General features: G+C 37.1%; 1 protein-coding gene across 1 annotated transcript in view; it reads right to left on the bottom strand.

Moving 5' to 3' along the window:
• Nucleotides 1-3,645: 3,645 nt before the first annotated feature.
• Nucleotides 3,646-20,912, bottom strand: part of LOC131847757 (ubiquitin carboxyl-terminal hydrolase puf) — a 40,753-nt gene continuing 23,486 nt past the window's right edge. Inside the window, exons 38-58 of the mRNA XM_059197406.1 lie at nt 20,528-20,654; nt 20,092-20,202; nt 19,576-19,652; nt 19,241-19,349; nt 18,659-18,817; nt 17,813-18,019; nt 17,156-17,302; nt 16,464-16,628; nt 15,661-15,897; nt 14,670-14,804; nt 14,027-14,217; nt 12,748-12,945; nt 12,461-12,609; nt 12,170-12,285; nt 11,623-11,881; nt 11,026-11,247; nt 10,550-10,689; nt 9,564-9,698; nt 9,057-9,153; nt 8,811-8,975; nt 3,646-3,935 (exon numbers count right to left, since the gene is read on the bottom strand). Of these exons, the coding sequence (XP_059053389.1) occupies nt 3,646-3,935; nt 8,811-8,975; nt 9,057-9,153; nt 9,564-9,698; nt 10,550-10,689; nt 11,026-11,247; nt 11,623-11,881; nt 12,170-12,285; nt 12,461-12,609; nt 12,748-12,945; nt 14,027-14,217; nt 14,670-14,804; nt 15,661-15,897; nt 16,464-16,628; nt 17,156-17,302; nt 17,813-18,019; nt 18,659-18,817; nt 19,241-19,349; nt 19,576-19,652; nt 20,092-20,202; nt 20,528-20,654 (3,436 nt within the window). The remainder of the gene's footprint in view (nt 3,936-8,810; nt 8,976-9,056; nt 9,154-9,563; nt 9,699-10,549; nt 10,690-11,025; nt 11,248-11,622; nt 11,882-12,169; nt 12,286-12,460; nt 12,610-12,747; nt 12,946-14,026; nt 14,218-14,669; nt 14,805-15,660; nt 15,898-16,463; nt 16,629-17,155; nt 17,303-17,812; nt 18,020-18,658; nt 18,818-19,240; nt 19,350-19,575; nt 19,653-20,091; nt 20,203-20,527; nt 20,655-20,912) is intronic.

Raw genomic sequence — 20,912 nt, 5'->3', positions numbered from 1 at the left:
TTATCTCACAGTATTCATACTTTGATATATTTAGACACCGTAAGAACGATATCATTTTTTTCTCTTTGAAAGGTTAGGTACGTGTATTCTAAACTAATTTTCACAGCCGAAACAAATTATGATTATAACATTAGGTATTCGAAATAAGAGTATAATTAGTAAAAAAAAATAAGAATATAGCAATAGCATGCGCAATAACAAAGTTATACAAATGATGATACAGTTTAATCATGTTGCTCATAATCGATATATTATGATTCCGTGTCAATATAGTAAATATCGCCCATAATATAAGCGTCAATTATCAGCACTAAATAATTATTAATATAAAACCATATGTATTAAATGATTGGAGTCATTTCATATTTTACTGAACTCTCACAATCCGCAAACATGTTTTAACATTTTCAGAGTATTGCCTATTGCCTAGGTGGTAAAAAGATTTAAAATAAAAAAAAAAACAAAATATACTCTCTAAAACAAGCAAATTTAGGTAGCAGGTATGTTTTTTATATATATTCTCTATTGAAGCTTAAAATGAACATGTTACCAGTCTTATGTTTAATGTTTAACTAGTGAGAAAGACATCAAAATATAATAATGCAATCATAAAGTTTTCTAGAACATAATTGTAAATGCAATTTGTTCTGTACTTGCAACAACGTTCGTTATTCCCTAGTCGATATTTTTGTGTTTATAACGTCGTACTGAAAACGCGATACCGTTACTTAAACCTATAAACTATTTTTGCTATTTCTTAAAAGTATGATTACATAATATATAGGTTTTGCCTAAAAGGTATCAAATAAATATTAACGATTGACAGAATTTTGTAAAATTAAATTGTGTCCGACATGTACACAATGTAATTGATTGATCAGAAAAAGCGTGTAATTTCTCTATAGAACACAACTTAATATATAGATCAAATATCGTAGAGAAATATATAGTAACTTCCTGCTCATCCTCAATACATGGCCATATACATATAAATCGCTCTGTCAGCTCGTATATAAAATGTATGAAATTATTAAATGACATAGTAATATTATGTTATCTCACAATGCAGTGTGACGGTCGTTTTTTGGATTCTTTTATATACTTGGTACCTTTGACTTGCATTACTATATTGTGATGGTGTTGGCGTTATATTTTGGAATGTATACTAGACACAGATACACTTACCTAAGTAATATTAGTATGAATTTATTAAGAATAGTCTAATTAATGTATACCTTAATAGCTTTCGATTAAATACTACCGAAATTATTAGATAACAAAGTAGGTAATACGCGCTATATATTACAATAAAGATATATATATATATATATATATATATCTTATATATTTATATAGAGGTTTAATATATATATGTATATATATTAAACCTCGAAAACTTTTTGTAACATTTTCACAACATTTGCACTCCATGTAACATAATATATTAATAACTTATGACTTTAAAAATTATATACTCACTAATATATCTAAACTAAATTAATACATAGATTCATTGTAAGATTGAGCTGAATAGATATTACAATTTTAATGTTAAATTTTGCTTTATAAATTTTGCGCACATAATAATGCCCGACTAGAAAAATAAAAACAATTTGTGGAGTGCTTCTTAACTTTATGGCAACATAACACATAAGTACCGACGCTAAGCGTTACTACTGTAAGCAAAATATATTAATATCAAGAACATTCGTAAAATAGCGGGAAATATATTGTCCTGGTCGGGCACATATTGCGTGACCGCTTTGTTCCGCAGTACTCCAACATATTTGGATCTACATATCGACGATCCCATAAATAGTCGATACGTAGGCCCAAGCCGGTGCAGACGTTGGAGCAAGTGTGGAACTAAGCGTGAGTACCTAACACACTCCAGGAGCATATCTCGTAAGTGCGGAATGTTAGTTACATTCGTTCTCAATTACCACATCTTACTGAATAATATTTACACAAGTGGCAATAGTACCAGAACTCAAACAAAAAAACATTTCGTCTAACAAAATGGTGAAGCTTCACTACTTGTCAATATCAATAGTGCAGTGCAAACTATTATATATTTTACTAAAGTGAATCGATATCACTACGAATACATTTAGTCCTTAAAAACATTATACCGACTACAAATACAGACAAAATTTATACGAAATCAACACGTTAATAAACTCTATTGATTGCAAAAATGTAATCAAACTAATTATGTAACACTGTGACAAACAATTCTCATCTGAAACAAATTAGACTACATATGTGGAATTATGTATGGATCATTTAGTAGTTGCGATTGCGCATTGCACAACTTAACTTGCAATTGAAATTAACTCCATGGAATCTGTTACAATTCAAAATTGTTACTAACAGCGATACATAATTAAGCCTCTGTTCAGATTGAATGACCCAATCTGTACAGTTATGGCCAAGACAACACGTAACACAGACAGTACACAGTCGTACCGAGAAACTCCTCCTTCCTACAATATATTAAAATTGTTAAAAAATGTAAGCCCCCGCTGTCTCCAAGACATATCGCATCTCGTAAATACTTCTACAAAATTTTAAAAAAGCTATAAAATTACGAATGGAACTATCTTTTAGTTATTTAGGTGTTGTAATTATTTTCTTCTACACCGCGTACCCACCAAAAAATATATGTAGTGTTTAGATTAAGATTCATGTCGTTAATGTACGTAAACAATAATATACATTAGTTAGTATAACAATACAACATATTTTAGCTTGTGTTGACACTGCTAATACATCTTTTATATAGAATATATGGAAACAACTTGCATAGGATTTAAAAAAATATTTTTAAATAAAGAATATAAAACGTCCCATATATAAATAATAAACATTATTTATTGGAAAAATATACATTTCATAATTTATAAATTAACTAGCTATACCCGTTGCTATACCTATGGAAATCCGTCTTCTCCTATCCCAATGGGAATTTTATAAACTCCATTCTGAATGAATGTCCACGCAACAATAAAATGCAATTGTATTAAACATTAATTACTGATGATACTTCCAAATAAATAATATTAATAATGTTATAAACGTCAGGGTTCAAAATATGTTTATTACTCTATGATGCTTAAGCAGTTGGACGGATTTGAATGAAATTACAAAATTCTGTCTTAATTTAAACAAGGCTAATGAACGGGTATAACTAGCAGAAAATAAAATATATTTTGGTGGAAACGGAGTGAAGGACAGATGTAAGGGTCTAGATTGATTGATGATACTTAGGCTATCATCAATTCAAACATTACTTCTCTTTGCTCGATATAGAACCCAAAGGTTTATGAGCTATAAGTGGTCCACAAATTAGCATTATAATATAATAATATGGCGAGTGGAATATACGATAAAAAAAAGTCTAGGAATCGATGGTGCAGACTGACCATATATAATCTAGCACTGACTTACATCGCACTATTTTACCGATTTTACCAACACTACATAAAAAGAAAACGTATGCCACATATAATATGAAGTCGCTTTAAATAATCGTGTGAAACGTCCCGCTGTACACGAGCATCGTGAATGTCCACTGAATTACATGTACGACCAATGTTGAAAGAATAATGGCAGGAGGTGTAACAGCGGCACGGGAGTGTGGTCCTACGAGAGGTCGGGCGGCGCGGGCGAGTCGGGCGCCGCCGAGGGCCCGGCGGGGGGCGCGGCGCCGGCGGCGGCGGCGGCGGCGGCCGTCAGCTGCTGCGCGGCCAGCGCCAGCGCGCTGCGGAGGTCGGGCGCGGGGGCCGCCGCCGCCGCCTCCTCGTCGGGCGAGTCCTCCAGGTCCACCCCGATGTCCTCCACCGGCTCCTCCGCCTCGCTGCCCTCGGGCGTGTGGCAGCGGACCGCATCCGCGGCAGTCTCCGACGTCGTCTCCGGCTCGGACGTTTCGTCCTCTGTTATACAAATACAATAGTTTAAACCTAAATATTCGACCGAGGCGTGAGTTCCGGTCTATTGAGATACACGCTCCGTCCCTAGTTCAGTTCCCAGTTCACAATCACAAATTGTTTACGAAAATGTATAAAGACATTTACCGGATTATGGATTAATAAAAAAATATTTATATAATAAATTATAAGTATATAAATTTTCAGGCTTTAAACGTCACAAGCATTGGAAATCTGTCACATTTGTCGCATAACTTACAATCTCTTTGTAATCATGCGTCAAGTATTGTGCCATAAAACGAATGCAGCTTATCGTGGACATCTGTATGTATCTGACACATGCGGCTTACACCTCGGCTAGCCGTTAAATACTATGAATGCAAACTTCTGCTGCGCACTGTTACGCCAAACTGACAAAATGACTAACAAGTATATGTAGCAGATGTCTGCCATTTTGCAATGCTCTTTCCGGTTCTCCTTGTTCAATTAAAATTAAAATTCAAAAATCATTTATTCATGTAGGACATTTTAGCCGCTTATGAAAGTCAAATTTTTACATTTTAATTTTAAATTTTTTCCCTACCGTCCAGTTCGGTATATAGATCCAATTGAGAAGAACTGGCAAGAAACTCAATTGAATTACTTTTTTTTTTAAAGCCAGTTTATTTACAATGTATATTTATATAGGTGCCTATGTCTAACATTAAATGAAAATTCAGTGCATGAACAACTATTGCCATGCACACTCGTCATTCAAGTAATCGTTTAGTGAGTAATAGGCTTTGCTCAGTAAATATGATTTAACAGATGTTTTGAATTTATTTAAGGGTAATTCCAACATATCCTTTGGTATTTTATTGTAAATTTTTATACCTATTCCCATAAAAGACCTATTAACTTTTTCTAAACAATACTTGGGGACAGCAAGTTTGTCTTTAAATCTAGTATTAATATTATGAATATTGCTGTTATTTGGAAATAAGTCAAGATTTTTATGAACATATAGGATATTTGAATATATAAATTGAGAAGCAACGGTGAGAATATTTGCCTCTTTGAATTTCTCTCTTAATGAGTCACGACTCTTCATACAGTAGATCGCTCGAACGGCACGTTTTTGTAATATGAATATATTTTTAATATCTGCCGCTTTTCCCCATAGTAATATTCCATAAGACGGTAAACTATGAAAATAACTAAAATAGACCAATCTAGCAGTATCAGTATCAGTGTACTGTCTAACCTTACGCACGGCAAAAGCTGCTGAACTTAGTTTCGCTGCAAGGCTTTGGATTTGTGCACCATATTGTGTTTTATTATCTAGTGTGATTCCTAGAAAGACAGTAGATTCTATAAATTCGAGAGATTCGTCATTTAATTTTATGTTGCAATTAGTATTAAAACTTTTAGACAGAGAAAAATTAACACATTTTGTTTTTTTAGCGTTTAACATAAGATTGTTAGTTGTAAACCAGTGCAGGAGACGCCGCAAAGCACTATTTACATTGTCATAATTATTAGTCATTATATTAACTTTAAAAATCAATGAAGTATCGTCTGCAAATAATACTATGCCGCATCTATCCTGCATGGCATATGGGAGATCATTAATGTAAACTAGGAATAAAAATGGACCGAGAATAGATCCTTGAGGTACACCCATTTGCACAAGTGACCCGTCAGACGTAGCGTTGCTAACCTTCACTTTCTGTGTTCTATCAGATAAGATTTTATTAAATTTAAAGCATTGTCTTTGACGCCATAAAAAGCAAGTTTTTTTAGCAATGTATTATGATCAATGCAATCAAAAGCCTTAGAAAGGTCACAAAAAACACCTATCGCATCCATTTTAGTTTCCCATGCAGCAAATACGTGTCTAAGCAACTCTGCACCTGCGTCTGTAGTTGAACGACCTTTGGAAAAACCGAATTGACTATTGTGGATTAAATTATTTAAATTGAAATAACTGACAAGTTGGATAAGGATTATTTTTTCAAAAATTGTACTGAGTGCTGGGAGTATAGATATAGGTCTATAATTTATTGGGTCACTCCTATCTCCAGATTTAAAAAGCGGTATGATTTTACTAATTTTCATTATGTTAAGAAATTTACCTTCATCTATACATTTATTGAAAATAAAAGCAAGAGACGGCGCAATAATTTCCATTATACTATCCAGTATTTTAACAGATATACCCCATAGATCCTCTGTTTTTTTATTATTAAGCTGTTTAAATATTTTCATTATTTCTACTGATGTTGTATGTCTAAAGTTAAATACAGCTGATGACTTGCTAACATTGTCTGTTAGTAAAGTTTCAGCAGAAGACGGGGAAGATTTTAGATCCTGTGTCGTAATTAATGGAATATTAGTAAAATAAGATTCGAATGTATCCGCGACCTCTGTGTCGGAATTTACCAATTTGTTATTAATATTTAAAGCTATTTTGCTATTTCGAAAATTAACTTTTCCAGTTTCGCTATTTATTACGTTCCAAGTGGCTTTTATTTTATCTTTAGATTTAGTTATTATTTTACCTAAATAGAGAGACTTAGCTGTATGACAAACCTTTTTAAATACTTTCGAATAAGATTTTACATGTTCATGAAATAAGGGATCGGATATATAGCTTCGTATTTCGTAAAGTTCGTAAAGATTAGCCCTAGACTTATAAATACCAAAACGTGGCCCAGTCACAAAACTTTGATTTTACACTAGTTGAAAATGTTTTTGTTTTAAATTCACTGCTAGTTTCATGTTCAATTAAATTAAAAATTTATTCACATACATGTCCGGGTCATATTGAGGTACTACGACACTAGATATTTTATGTTCAATTTTATTTTTAAAACGTGCCAAATTCTTTTGTGTTATTTGTCTGCATGTAATTGTTTGAGTCCCTTTGGATCCCTTAGTTTCAATTGTAACTTTTTGTCCATAATGATCAGATCCAAGACAGTCGAAATTCATTTTCACCTTTACTTCACAATTACAAAAAACATTATCTATACAAGTGGCAGAATTTCCTGCAACCCTAGTGGGTTCTAAAAAAAGATTGTGCAAATTAAATGATTTAAATAAGTTAATCAATCTTAAGCTTATTGAGCATTCCGATAATAAATCAACATTAAAATCGCCACATACAAATAATGTTTTATTCTTCCGTGCGACTCGTCTCAATGCTTCTTCCATAGCCAGTTCAAAAGAATCAAAAGAAGCCGATGGCGGACGATAAACGCAAATTATTATACAAGTAGCTAATTCTACGCATGATAGTTCAATTGTTTGCTCAATAGAAATATTTACAATGTCTTGACGGTTTTTAAATTCTACATCATTTTTTAAAATAATAATTGAACCGCCATAAATGGCATTGTTCCTAGCAAAAAAACTAGCTATATAATAATGTTCAAAAGTACAAATTATTTCATATTGTTTAAGCCAATATTCTGTCAGATATAACACCCGTACATTGTTAGATTCTAAGAAAAGACTTAATTCTAATTCTTTGCTAGAGAAGCCACGAATATTTTGATGAATAATGACCATATCCTGTGGCTTAACCAATGTCGTAGATGTTAGTTTAAATTAACACATGTCACATTATTAGTAGAATTACTAATTTCGTGCTCCATTTCAAGAATTAAAGAGCATGATGGAAGATCGCGGAAAGTGGCAAGAGTTCCACCGACAAGAGCGTAGCTTTTAAATTATGAATGAATGTACTAATATTACTAATTAAATCCGTTATACTACTTATAATGGGATCATAAATGTTATACGCTAGTAAACTAGGAATAGTCTCTTTTGTTTTTTAGGAAGATAAAAATTACCTCCCGTCATATAATAATTTGTAACAAATTTGTTACTTTCAAAATAAAATATATCATTACAATGATATGTCATTGAATAAATTAAATTATTTATACTATAAATGAACTTATTCTGTTCATTAGTCAGGGATTGAGACTAGGGAAATGCGCATAATAATATTTTACCTATACCGAGCTCCACTATATTATATAATGATTTTATTAAATGAACTATATCAGATTTACGCATATGCAAACAATTCCCTAACGCTATTACTAGGGTCGTGTGAATATTATATTTTTCATTTACTATATTTTTTATAATCTTATATATACCTGATAGTTACATTTACATTCACAATAATTCCTGCGTAAAGTCCATCCGGACGCATAAGAGTGTTACATGTGATAGTAAGTAGGATGTGGTGTACCGTTGGAATGTTGTAGGCGGTGGTGCGCGGCGGCGGCGGCCCGCAGCATGGCGTGCGTGGCGCGCGCGGCCCGCGGCGCGGCTGCGAGCACGCACAGGTGTACAGGCAGCTAGTAAGTAGGATGTGGTGTACCGTTGGAATGTTGTAGGCGGTGGTGCGCGGCGGCGGCGGCCCGCAGCATGGCGTGCGTGGCGCGCGCGGCCCGCGGCGCGGCTGCGAGCACGCACAGGTCTTATATATACCTGATAGTTACATTGGTACATTCACAATAATTCCTAAGTAGGATGTGGTGTACCGTTGGAATGTTGTAGGCGGTCCGGCGGCGGCCGGACGCATAAGCACAGGTTACATGTGATAGTAAGTAGGATGTGGTGTACCGTTGGAATGTTGTAGGCGGTGGTGCGCGGCGGCGGCGGCCCGCAGCATGGCGTGCGTGGCGCGCGCGGCCCGGCGGCGCTGCGAGCACGCACAGGTGTACAGGCAGCTAATAGTAAGTAGGATGTGGTGTACCGTTGGAATGTTGTAGGCGGTGGCGCGCGCGGCCCGCGGCGCGTGCGTGGCGCGCGCGGCCCGCGGCGCGGCTGCGAGCACGCACAGGTGTACAGGCAGCTAATAGTAAGTAGGATGTGGTGTACCGTTGGAATGTTGTAGGCGGTGGTGCGCGGCGGCGGCGGCCCGCAGCGGCGCGCGCGCGGCCCGCGGCGCGGCTGCGAGCAGCGCGGACAGAGCTAATAGTAAGTAGGATGTGGTGCGCGCGGCGGCCGCCATGGCGTGCGTGGCGCGCGCGGCCCGCGGCGCGGCTGCGAGCACGCACAGGTGTACAGGCAGCTAATAGCACCGTTGGAATGTTGTAGGCGGTGGTGCGCGGCCTCCGCCAGCGCCTCCACGCCGCGCCGCCAGCGCGCCGCCGCGCCGACCCGCACGCGCCAGCGCCTCCGACCCGCACGCGCCCGCACCCGCGCCGGAGCCCCCGTACAACTGACACGTTGTAGGAACATTACAATTAAGAATTAAATTAAAATTACATTACACTATTTTATTACACTTTACAACCATTCAAAAGGGTTATTAAAATTGTCTTTTGTATACAAATGATAGTTAAGTAATTATCGAGAGAAATTTAATAAGCCGGAAATCTATAGCTGTTTTGTATTATTACAGTTTTTTGTAGCAACAATATTTAATAAAATCAGTCTTAGGCGTTCATAAGCTATGGTAACCATTTAAACCAACCATCAGATGGTTCGTATGCTTCTTTACCACCGATGTTTACATATTACTTACTTTTAATACAATAATTAACATCAAAAAATCAAATTAATAATTAAAAATAAAATCAACACATGAACACTGTTAATATAGACAAAAGTCGAACAAGTCAAACATACCTTGGGGTAATAATGTAGCATAAATTGATATATGATAGGGTCTTCCAACGAGTCCCGCTCATCGAGTAACACCGCATCCATATATTCTGTTACAATGCTACACTCTAACAGCATCTCTTCTAGCTTGGTATCCGCCTGAAAATAGTGTCAAGTGTATTTTTTTTTATAAAAAGCCGACATTATTTATTATATCGTTTCAACCTAGAATGAATGTCGTCTTAGAAATCGGCAACACGGTACAAAATAATCAATGATTATAAAGAAATGAAAAGGATGATTGTATTATATTATTAATTAGATGTAGACTCCATATAACATAGTTGTGTATTGCATTTTCTTTACAAATCAAAACACGTCATTTACGACGCAGAATCGCATTAAAAATTAATATCACGTTTTAGGTACGGCCTATAGAGCGATAACAATAAATAATAAGTGATGTTCCGTATTCCGAACCTCCTTAGTCTAAGCAGGTTGTATCACCGGCTTGCTTACTGAAGCAAAGGGCGCTCGGTAATACTGGCCACATATAAAAACATGTGGCCACTTAAATTTCGAAAAAAGAATAATAAAACAATTGAAAATAAGGACTGGAATTAAAAGGACGCTCCGTATTTTTATCTATATAAAACAAGATAATTAATTATTTATTTAACACAACATAATTGTTTTTGATGGAAATATACACTCTAGAGTGCGTGGCCACTAAACAGTACTACACATCGGGACGTTCCTGAGCAAAGGTATGTAAGTTTAGTGCTTACTTTGGGGTGTTCGGAGTGTGGAAGATGTTCCAGGAAGATGTTCCAGGTCGAAAACGTATTTTTACTTACTTTTCCATTAATTATTTTCTTTTCAATAAATACAGTCCACTCTCTCTTTTATATATTAATTTATAAGGATTCGTAATCCAACAAGTGGCATGTTTCTATGGTTGCAATATTGTCAACGTGTAAATGTGGTTTACCTATAAAATGATTACTCACGGGAGTGACGGCGACGTCTCGCCAGAATGCGGCGAAGTAGTTGAACCGCAGCGGGACAGCTTCGAGCGCGCACAGCACCGACAGCAGCACCAGCTGGTCTGACATGCACCGCTGACTACGCGCCACGCGGCAGCATGTATCTGTGCACACGCATACCTTCATTTAGAGCAGTATTCCAACCTTTTTAGAACTAGCCTTTCTAAAATTTTAATGGCACTACATGGAAGGCGTGTAGCACAACGCATGAATCGAGCACCGCCTGTCAGCACTGCACTGATGTTATAGTATTGTAAGTTAGCGACAATAAATTTCCTCTGTGGCGCCATCTAGTTTTTCTATAGGATTTTTTTTCATTCATTTTTCACATTAGTATAAAGTAATGCGAAAAAATCCCAGGCATATTACTTTAGACACCGCCGTCAGCCCAGGCTAATCGAAAATGTGCGGGGACCGTAACAGGTGGTTAGGTAGTGTACCTATAAACTTGTGGTAGGGCCTGTAGACGGAGGCTGCGAGCGGCGGCGAGGGCGCGGAGTTGTGTCGAGCGGTGCACATGTGAGCGCGCGCCCGCGCCGAGCCCCGCGCCCCGCCCGCGCCCACTGCCGCACCACGCGCCGCACACTGCGCGCCCGCCGCTAACGGGACCAGCGCGCCCAGCGCCGCACTACCGCCGATCATCACCAGCTCGCGGAGCACACCTATAATACACAACGATTAACAGATTAGTCATTGTGTGCTTGGGACGCTTGTTCTATAGCGTGACAACCCAGAATCTGCATAGTATGCCATCACTGTCATGTTGCACCTCTCTTGTGCAGGTGGCCACCTCACCAAAGGACAGTTATATTTCATTCATCCATCGTGGAAGTATCACACAGTCGTAATTAATTATAAGAATATTTAATGAAATTAAAATTTATAAAAATATATAGTTCTGAAAATTGCATTTTTTTGCAATCCATAATTCAGGCCTCCATAATTTACTCGTAGTATGTGTATGGATAACTAGCATAAAAATAATTGTCAAGGATTATAATCTGTATGTGTGCGTATGTGTGCGTGTGTGTGCGTACCTAGCGCGGCGTCCCGCAGGTGCGTGAGGCGGTGGTGCAGGTTGAGCATGGTGAGCAGGCGGCGCGCGCACTCGGGCCAGTCCTTGCAGGCGAGCAGCAGCGCGCGCGCCTCCTTGTGGTCGCGGCGGCGGCGCAGCGTGCGGCACAGCGCGCGCGCCCACCGCAGCGCCGCCGTCAGCTCCGCGCGCACCGCGCCCGCGCCGCCCCCGCCCCCGCCGCCGCCGCCCTCCACGTACACCGCGTGCAGGCTGTGCAGCGCCTGCAGGGACAGCAGCAACGCGTTACATCACGCGTTCAACGATAATAGTTCTTAAAATAGTTTATTTAAGAATTCAATTCGCGTAAATCTTAATATTCTACTTGTAACCACGGCTAGTTGAAACGTGGAGAGGTAAATACTATAAAATTATAGGCATTATATAATTATTTTATAAGTATAAGATATAGCTGCAGTATGCCTATAAAGGAGTAGAAAAACATAATCTCAAAAGCAGGCCGTTGTAATCAATCTACACTGATAATCTAGTTACTTATAAAAGAAACTTACTTCGAAAGTCATTTGCAGTCCGCCATTGTATACCACATACAATCTATCATCCTCGTTCTCGACTAAAGTACAAAATGCCGATATTAACGTCGTCCAACACGTCCTACCATTTAAACCTGTCAACAAAAAAACACTCAATTATTCCTTCATCTTTATAAAATTATGAATCACTATATGCATAACGTCTGTAACTTTCATCTATGTTAGTAGTGACTCTCGTAATGAGACGTCGCAGTGTCTAAACAAAATACCAATGGTGAATAGATCTTAATATATTGTGGCTTTGAATACCTTGTAAATAGGCGGAGAGTGTACTCCGTCTAAACGCAGCAGCCTCTCTACCGTCCACGCACTCCACGTTGCCGCCACTGCTACTACTGCTGCTACTATTCCCTGTGCTGTTATTACTGCCACCTCGTGCAGCCAGGAAACGCGCTAGCCTACAAAGATTACGTTAACATAATTATTTTTAATAATGTTTGTTTATAAAACTAATGTTTTATTCATTGATATAATATACTTCGGGCATATGAACACTTTACTTCAAATTCTATTACCTAAAATATTCTAAAATATACCTAAGTAACTCATCAGCAGCGGCGGGATACAGATGCGCGTGGGGCGCGATGTTCCTGAAGGCCCAGTGTAAATTCTGGTGCTGGGCAAGCATCCGCGCGAACGCGTTCGACCGCCGGCAGCACAGCCGCAGCAGCGAGTAGTACGGCGGCAGCATGGAACGATTGTACGCCACCACCTCGCCGTCTTCATGGTCCGCTCTGGTTACAATATAAGATTACAAGTCAAATCAAAAATGATTTATTTATGCAGGATATTTATGAATTAATTAATTAATATTTATGGATAGATATGAATGTTAAAATTTTTGTATTATTTTGTTTTCGCTACTCTACCCATTACTACACCTATTGTCTTTGTGCGGTGACCGAGCAAAAGCAATGGTGTTCAGGCATGAAATGAATTGGAACTCAATAGTCATCTCAGTGTATTGGGGTAATATGCGTTCTTAATACATATAAATACAATCGGGTCTCAAACGGTGAACGCTTAAGAATATTTGTGTGAACACACTTTAAGATCCTCCGATGGTTGGTTTCCAGGACATTTTGCCCTGGAAACCAACCATCCAAATACAAATCCAAATCCAATACAAATATATCAATGTTTTAGAAGGGAAAACTAAAATGTAATGATTGTTTGCATTGATTTGGGTGATTTCCATGTTTATTATGCATCTATTTATATAAAAAATGGTATTTCTATCAATTGTCTGCTGCCCAAAAACACAAGTTTTTTTTAGTTGGGAATTAGATGGCACTACTATTATTATATTAGTGTGACTGTTTGTGGACGCTAGGATTTTTCTCGTCTCTCTTGACACTTATTATATTTCGGCAAATTTATACAATAATGCTTTAAATTATGTCCTGTGTTATTTCACTGTATCTATACATATAAATAAAATTGGAGTGTCTGTTTATAATAGTGAAATAACCGTTTTTTACTACATGCATATGAATAGAAATACGGTACATACACTAAAATAACATATTTTACAATGTTTGTCTGTCTGTTTGTTCTGAGTAATGATAAAAAAAATTCCGATTAATCCGACTCTGAAATGGCTGGACTGGTTTTAACGCGACTTTTATTGGCAGGCTACTTTTATTTTTGAAAAATAAAGTTAAATTCCACGCGGACAAAGTCGCGGGTACAGCTAGTAATCTATATAACTGTACCAAATCGTTACAATTTCTTTAGTGGTTTATGTATAAAATAGCAAAACCATCCATCAATTCAAACAAAATTTCTCCTTTATAATAGAAGTAATATACTCACAGTATATAATTGAAGGCGATATGTTTCATGAGCCGTGGGTTGGCGACCGCAAGCTGTACGTTCTCTGGGCAGTCGGCGGACACTGAATACCAAAAACTTAGTACCGCCTGCTTGTTAGGGTGCACTGCTACTGATGGTTCCGAAATCGCTGGATGGTACAGATCCCAGAGGTCGTTGAAATATTGACCAAACTGTAATGAGATTTTTTACCATTCATTTCAATATTACAACATGTATACTATAATAAAATTGCATAAGTAGTTAGTGTATATCTTGTATATTATCATTAATAACTTCGTATTCAACAATTTTTATTTATTAAAATTGTTTAACACTGAATACATAGTATAAAACTAGATGCCGCCGCTGTCTGTTTACTTTTATCTTTTAAATTAGTCGGATTAAAACCGATTTTAATGCAGTTTTCAGCAATAGAGTGGCTGTAGATGAAGGTTTATATGTATAATACATGCGAATTATAGTATAGAACAACCCGAGAAATGCAAATTTGTGTAATGCATCCGAGAGAAGCCGGGACGGCTAATTATTAAAAAAAAGATTATATCAGTTTGTATTTTTAAGTTATGATTACGTAATTGATATAAAAAAAAGTACATTTATTTAATACATTAATGCAACATACCATAAGCTTTTCGACTCTGCTAACAACGCAGTACGACATGACACCGAAGTACGCCGTCAACTTCATAGTGCCGTGTACTGCTATATCTGCGTACTTGCGCGCTGCTTTTAATTTACCAAGCAGCATCGTATATACCTGTGTAATGTAATAATGACTATTAATGTGTCTATTTTTTGTTTTCAACTTATTTCCATTCATATGGCGCTTACTTTATTTTTAGCGATATTCTCTTTTCTAAGGTTGTCTAGATGAAATTGCATTAGCGATAAGGCCATCTTCTATACCGGCTTGTTTCGTCAATCTTCTATTTATCCAACAAATCAAACAGACGGGCAAGTCTATAAGGTCTATATGGGCGGCTATAAGGTCTCTATATGTCATAGTCTACAGAATGGACAATTGTACTCCGACACACGAATATTCAAAAGAGGCAGATACTAATGGTATTGGAATTGTTTTCGTGATTAGAGTATTCGGATTAAAAGTTGGGATAGCGTTGGAGTTGCTAATGATCATGGGAACGAAGCGTTTATCCTAGAAATTTTGTTTAAACATTATATTAATATCAGATGATGATTATATTAATTTGTGAAGCAAAAACTTAGTACCTTTTTTTAAGAAAATTGCGAGTACGGAGGAGTATGAAATTTCGCACACTTATAACTTTACATAGAATGTTATCATTTTTTTTAATTATTCAAAATCAATAAGAAAAATATAACACATCAATATAATCTATACATATAAATCAAATTAGAGTGTCTGTTTGTAATACTGATATAACCATTTTTTACTACATGCATATAACTATGTTACATGCACCAAAATATCATTTTCTGTCTTTCCGTCTGACTGTTTGTTCCGGCAAATGTCTGAAATGGCTGGACCGATTCTAATGTAACTTTTTTTGGTAGGTAGCTCCTGTAAAAAGGAGTTACTTGGGCGACGAAGTCGCGGGAACGGCTAGTTAAAAATAAAAATTGTAGGCGACCTGGTGCAGCGTGTGGTGCGCGGTGTCCGGCAGCTTGGCGAGGTGTGCGGGCGGCGGCGCGGGGGCGGGGCGCGCGCGCGCGTACCCGGCGCGGAAGTGCTGCGACGGCACCAGCGCCACCAGCAGCAGCGCCGCCGCCGCCCGCACGCGCGCCGCCGCCGCCGCCAGCAGCTGCGCCTCCACCCACCGCTCCGCCGTGCGCAGCGCCCACGCGTGCGCCGCCTTGTTGCGCGGCACCTGCACACACCCGATCATCACTCGCTCCCACCACAGACCGAACACGTGGAAGGGGATCGATAGAAAAGTCCACATTACTATCAATCATCTTTTCATCATCATCCTTTGAATCACAACACATGAATTAAAAACTCCAATAAAAACCCAGAATATTTTTAATATATTACAATCGAATTGATATTCTTACTTCTACGAATTACAAACCGCCATATATATGTGTGTAATGTACGGGCAACGCCGACGTTTTAGCTAGTACATATAAAATATGTATATTATCAGCAAATGTTTCAATATAAGTTTTATCTACGTATATACATACATTAAAGTAGGCATAGCTCTCACATTGTCTTTAATTTATTTATTATCAATAACGCGGTACACTATTATAAGTATATAATTTTTTTAACTAAGCATAGAACGGTTCAGCACAGAGTACAATGGTAAAAAAATACCCGTATACTTTGCATAATGTTGTATTTTTTCAATAATATGTTTTCAAAGAGCTTTAAATCCAGATAACTGTTTGACGGAACTATCGAATTGAATCAGAATGAAGTATACGATACCTGCAGTGCGAGCCACTCGAGCGCCGCGTGCGGGCAGACGTCGGCGACGTCCCAGAGGCGCGCGAGCACGAGCTGCGTGAAGCAGGGCAGCCCGCCCGACGCGCCCGCGCCGCCGCCGCTGCCCTCCACCAGCAGCGTGAGTAGCTTAAAAAACGGGCCGCACGTCTGCCGGCCCCCCACACACGGTTATATGTCGTATATATAATAATAACAATAATATTAAAAAATACCGAGCAAAAGCTGTGAACATGAGTAATAATAAGAACGACATCAACGAAACCATTTCTCTTAAAGTTGTCATTGTTTGGTTTGGTTATTATATTATTATGTGTATCGAATAATCGTATGTTCTTTCTTTCTTTATATATCGGGCGCAAATAAACATTTACAGTAATAACAGTAGGATTATTGTGGTAATAACTATGGCTATGGCTGCTAAACTAAGCGATTCTACTTTTATTACGTAAAACTAACGCCGTTAACTTACGACTCTTTGATATGACAAGTAAATATTTTATATGCTACATAAAAAAAGAATGTTCACTAAGTCCAGTCAAATTTACCAGAATCTTTTAATTTTAAACCTTATAAATTTTAATATTTATCTCATGATTTTTTTTGAATGACCATAATAATGAATCATTCATATAACATCATCATCATAACTGTAAACCACAAAACATTGGACTCACCTCGGAGTGTTTAGCGATGGCTTGAAATATCATGTTCACGATTTTCTGTGCGAGCGGTTCATTCCACCGGCACAACGCGAATATGAGTGATCGAGTTTGCTGCAAATTTAGGCAGTCACGGGTCTGTTGGTAGATGAAAGGGAAACCCTATGGAAGTGTAAAGTATGAGGTTAATTACATTATTAATATAATATGATTAATACGTAATGGAATCGTAAAGGTATAGTTTGAAAACCTCGGTGGTCTAGTGCACACACCGCTTTACTTCCGATGGTCGCAGTTTCGATTCGAGTATGATTGTTTGGATCGATCTAGTGTTTTCTAAGTACATTATGTATGCATTTACATCAAATATTATTTTATTATTATTATTATAAATGCGAAAGTTTGTGAGTATGGATGTATGTTTGTTGCTCTTTCACGCAAAAACTACCGAAAGGATTTTTATGAAACTTTGCAGTTATATATAATAAGTTATACAGCAGAATAACACATAGGGTATAATTTAAAAAGATATTATGTAAATTGGACGAAATATAATGATAAATGTTAAAAAAGTATGATGGAAACGAAGTCGCGCGGGGCAGCTAGTTATTATTGTATTATTAAGTTGTTCGTATGTTACTCGTTACTGGTGCGTGCAGGCGTGTCGTATACCTTGGCGTGCAGTAGAGCGCGCGCGTCGGGCTCGTGCAGCGCGAGCAGGCCGGCGGCGTCCCGCGAGCGCTCCAGCAGGCCGGCCACCAGCGCCACCATCTTGTCGAGCGCGCCGGGCCGCAGCTTGTCGCCCGCACTCTCCGCCGCACCGCTGCCGCTACCGCTGCCGCTGCCGCTACCGCTCGCTTCCTCGATCGGTGACTCCACCTTCATTATATTCTCATTGTAATTATAATACATTTCTAACATAGTTTTCGTGTGATGACGAAGTTAGGATTCGTCAGGCTGTAGTAACGGTCTCCGGGAACGAAGTATAAGTATATAGTTCAAGAGAAGAAAACTTCGAAATAATATCTACACAGACTCTTGGTTAGATAATTATATCTGCTAGGCACATGTCTCTGTTATGAGATTAGCTTAGTATAATTGTATACCAACCAAGTATAATAAAACTCTCGAGCTAACAAATACGCAGTGATATTGACAACGCTAAAGCTGTCTATACCGTTATTATGATTTGATTAAAACCGATTTTTATATAGGTATAATAAGGGAACATTTTGTTGAATATTATATGTTAGAAAGAAATTGAAGAAACAATCGTGATGTATAGAATTACGACGTGAACACATGTATCCCACTACAAACTGTATGCCCACAAACACAACAAGGGCTTGTTGCATACTTTGATTGATTAGAGAAAAATATAAACAAACTACAAACAGTATGACATGATTAGAGCTTACATGTAATAAGAGCCCTGTCGGCTCAATAAGAAAAAAATATCGGTCTACATACTTTATGTATGTAAAAGTTGCGATAAAAACGTAATTAATAAGATCTTACCGCATTTGAATTTTGTCCCAGATAAAAATTGACCATCATAGAAATGACGTTAATGCGCAGCATAAACTTGCCCTCTTCTTCCCCCATTTTGCTGAACTCGTACAGAAGACTAAAATATTCAGTCAAGTGACGCAGATGAGATCGAGCACCATTCTCCATCTAGATCAATCATAATTACGTAAGGTATAGAGTCAAAAAATTACTGACAAAACATTGCGTCTGGTAAGAGGACTGTTCATAGTTCTAAAATCTTGTACGAAATTATTGTGTAGCATTATGATATCATATATAATTGAAAATTTACTGATGACCTAAATTAATTTATTAAAATATATTTATAAAAACTAATGATAACTATTTTCCTTCATATTATGAACTCCACGATTTCTTCACAGATCAAGGTTTACTTACCACGTAAATATTTCGCGAGATAAGGTTTACTACAATTAAATAATAAATTGACTACTGAAATAAATATAAAAAAAACCGAATTATAGAATGATGTTCACTTTTGGCAAGGATATTGCGAACAATTTAAGAACCATTTCCTTTGACAATTGAATATATATACAATAAACTTACCAAAGACAACAACATCCTTATAAACCTAGTAACACAACTTGCTTCTCCCAACTTGCTGTTATCCTCACCATCCTCCATACCCTGAAGGTATAAGGCACAATGACTAGATCTGAAACAAAATATGTATTTATATTTAAAAAGTTTGTAACTTTTAAATAATTATATTGCTTATATAGATATATAATATAAAAATTGTACTATATATGTATTAGAGCATTATTTAAGGGTGAAAATAAAGATATTTAAGATGAATAGTTGAAACATTTTGATAAACAATATTCAGCCAATTAAAATAATTTATGTGTTAAAATACAGGACAATAAAAAAATACACACCTGAGCCTTTGTATAACATGCATACAAAGACGTTGAAACATCTGTCGAACCATCTGATTCGGACATTTTATTAAAACCTGAAAAGAAACAGTATGAATAGAATAACCATTATTAACTAAATTTAAAAAACGAATGCTCATTAGGCACAAATAGACAGTATTACATCATCATCAGTGTAAATCATAATGCAAAGGTCATATTTATGTTTTTCCTTAAATGCTGAATATTATTATTTTCATTTTTGCAATAGATGTAAAAAAAATATATAAATTTCTTTCACTGAATAAGTACGTAATTATGTCTTTTGGTTTACCAATAACTGAAAAACAGAAAAATTAAAAGCGCCATAGGAGAGTAGCTCCTAATTTAGCACGTTTACAAAACATGTTAGCATGGCTCGAATATCAATACGTTATCTTTATATTCTCACTGTAACATTGATATAGTAACAATGGCACTCAGATGGGTCGTATGAATGTTTGCCAGTATCGTAGTGTGAAAAAAAATATATAGTACCTGCATAGGCCACCACGTGTCGTCGGCCATGTGTCCGAGGAACCACTCTGAAGCAGCCGCGGAGGCGTTGAACTGTTTCGTCACGAGCTCCACCCACGACACCATCGTCGGCTGTGTTTACGAGATTGTAGTAACATATAGTACTAGAATATGTAACGAGCTTGACTATTAGCATTGTCTTTCCTTTTAAGCATTTAAGTAAGTCTTAATTATGTAACATTATTAATAATTCTCAATTGTAACGATTTTCTTGAACTATGTTGAGTTACAGATGTGAATGGTTCCCAATTGTAACTGTTAAACTACACTTATGTTTACTGAATACTACAAAATTTAATATATTAATCCGTTTTAAATAAGAGTTGTTAGTAACATTGTTACATATATGTAATAGACATCAATGAAACCACACAATAACAACCTTCTAAATATTTACCTTCTCTTTAGCATGTATGAAAGTTTCGATAAAGAACGAAGTGGAGAGCCTCGCAGCTACCTCCGTGATCTCTGGCCGTAACGTCAACAGCGACTGGGGCACTGAACTGCACATCTGACCCATGAAACTGTAATAATACCATGTTCTTATAGTTATTACTATACAATAAAATAGCTTCTGTTATGTAAATGATTTATTAAAGTCAAATATACTTCATAATTGAGCCTACAATTATTGTTAGTATACACAATTATGAATATAACTGTTGTGCAAAGATATTGCGGAGTTACATAAGTAAGGGAGAAGGTATTAACGTCATTACGTTGATACCTGTCGCCTTACTTTTCATTGAAACCAAAAAAAATTGTTACAATTTTATACAACG

Source organism: Achroia grisella, unplaced genomic scaffold (genome assembly GCF_030625045.1).
Source record: "Achroia grisella isolate CSIRO2021 unplaced genomic scaffold, CSIRO_AGI_Agris_v1 utg540, whole genome shotgun sequence".
Lineage (NCBI taxonomy): Eukaryota > Metazoa > Arthropoda > Insecta > Lepidoptera > Pyralidae > Achroia > Achroia grisella.
This window is presented reverse-complemented; position numbering and strand designations above follow the sequence as displayed.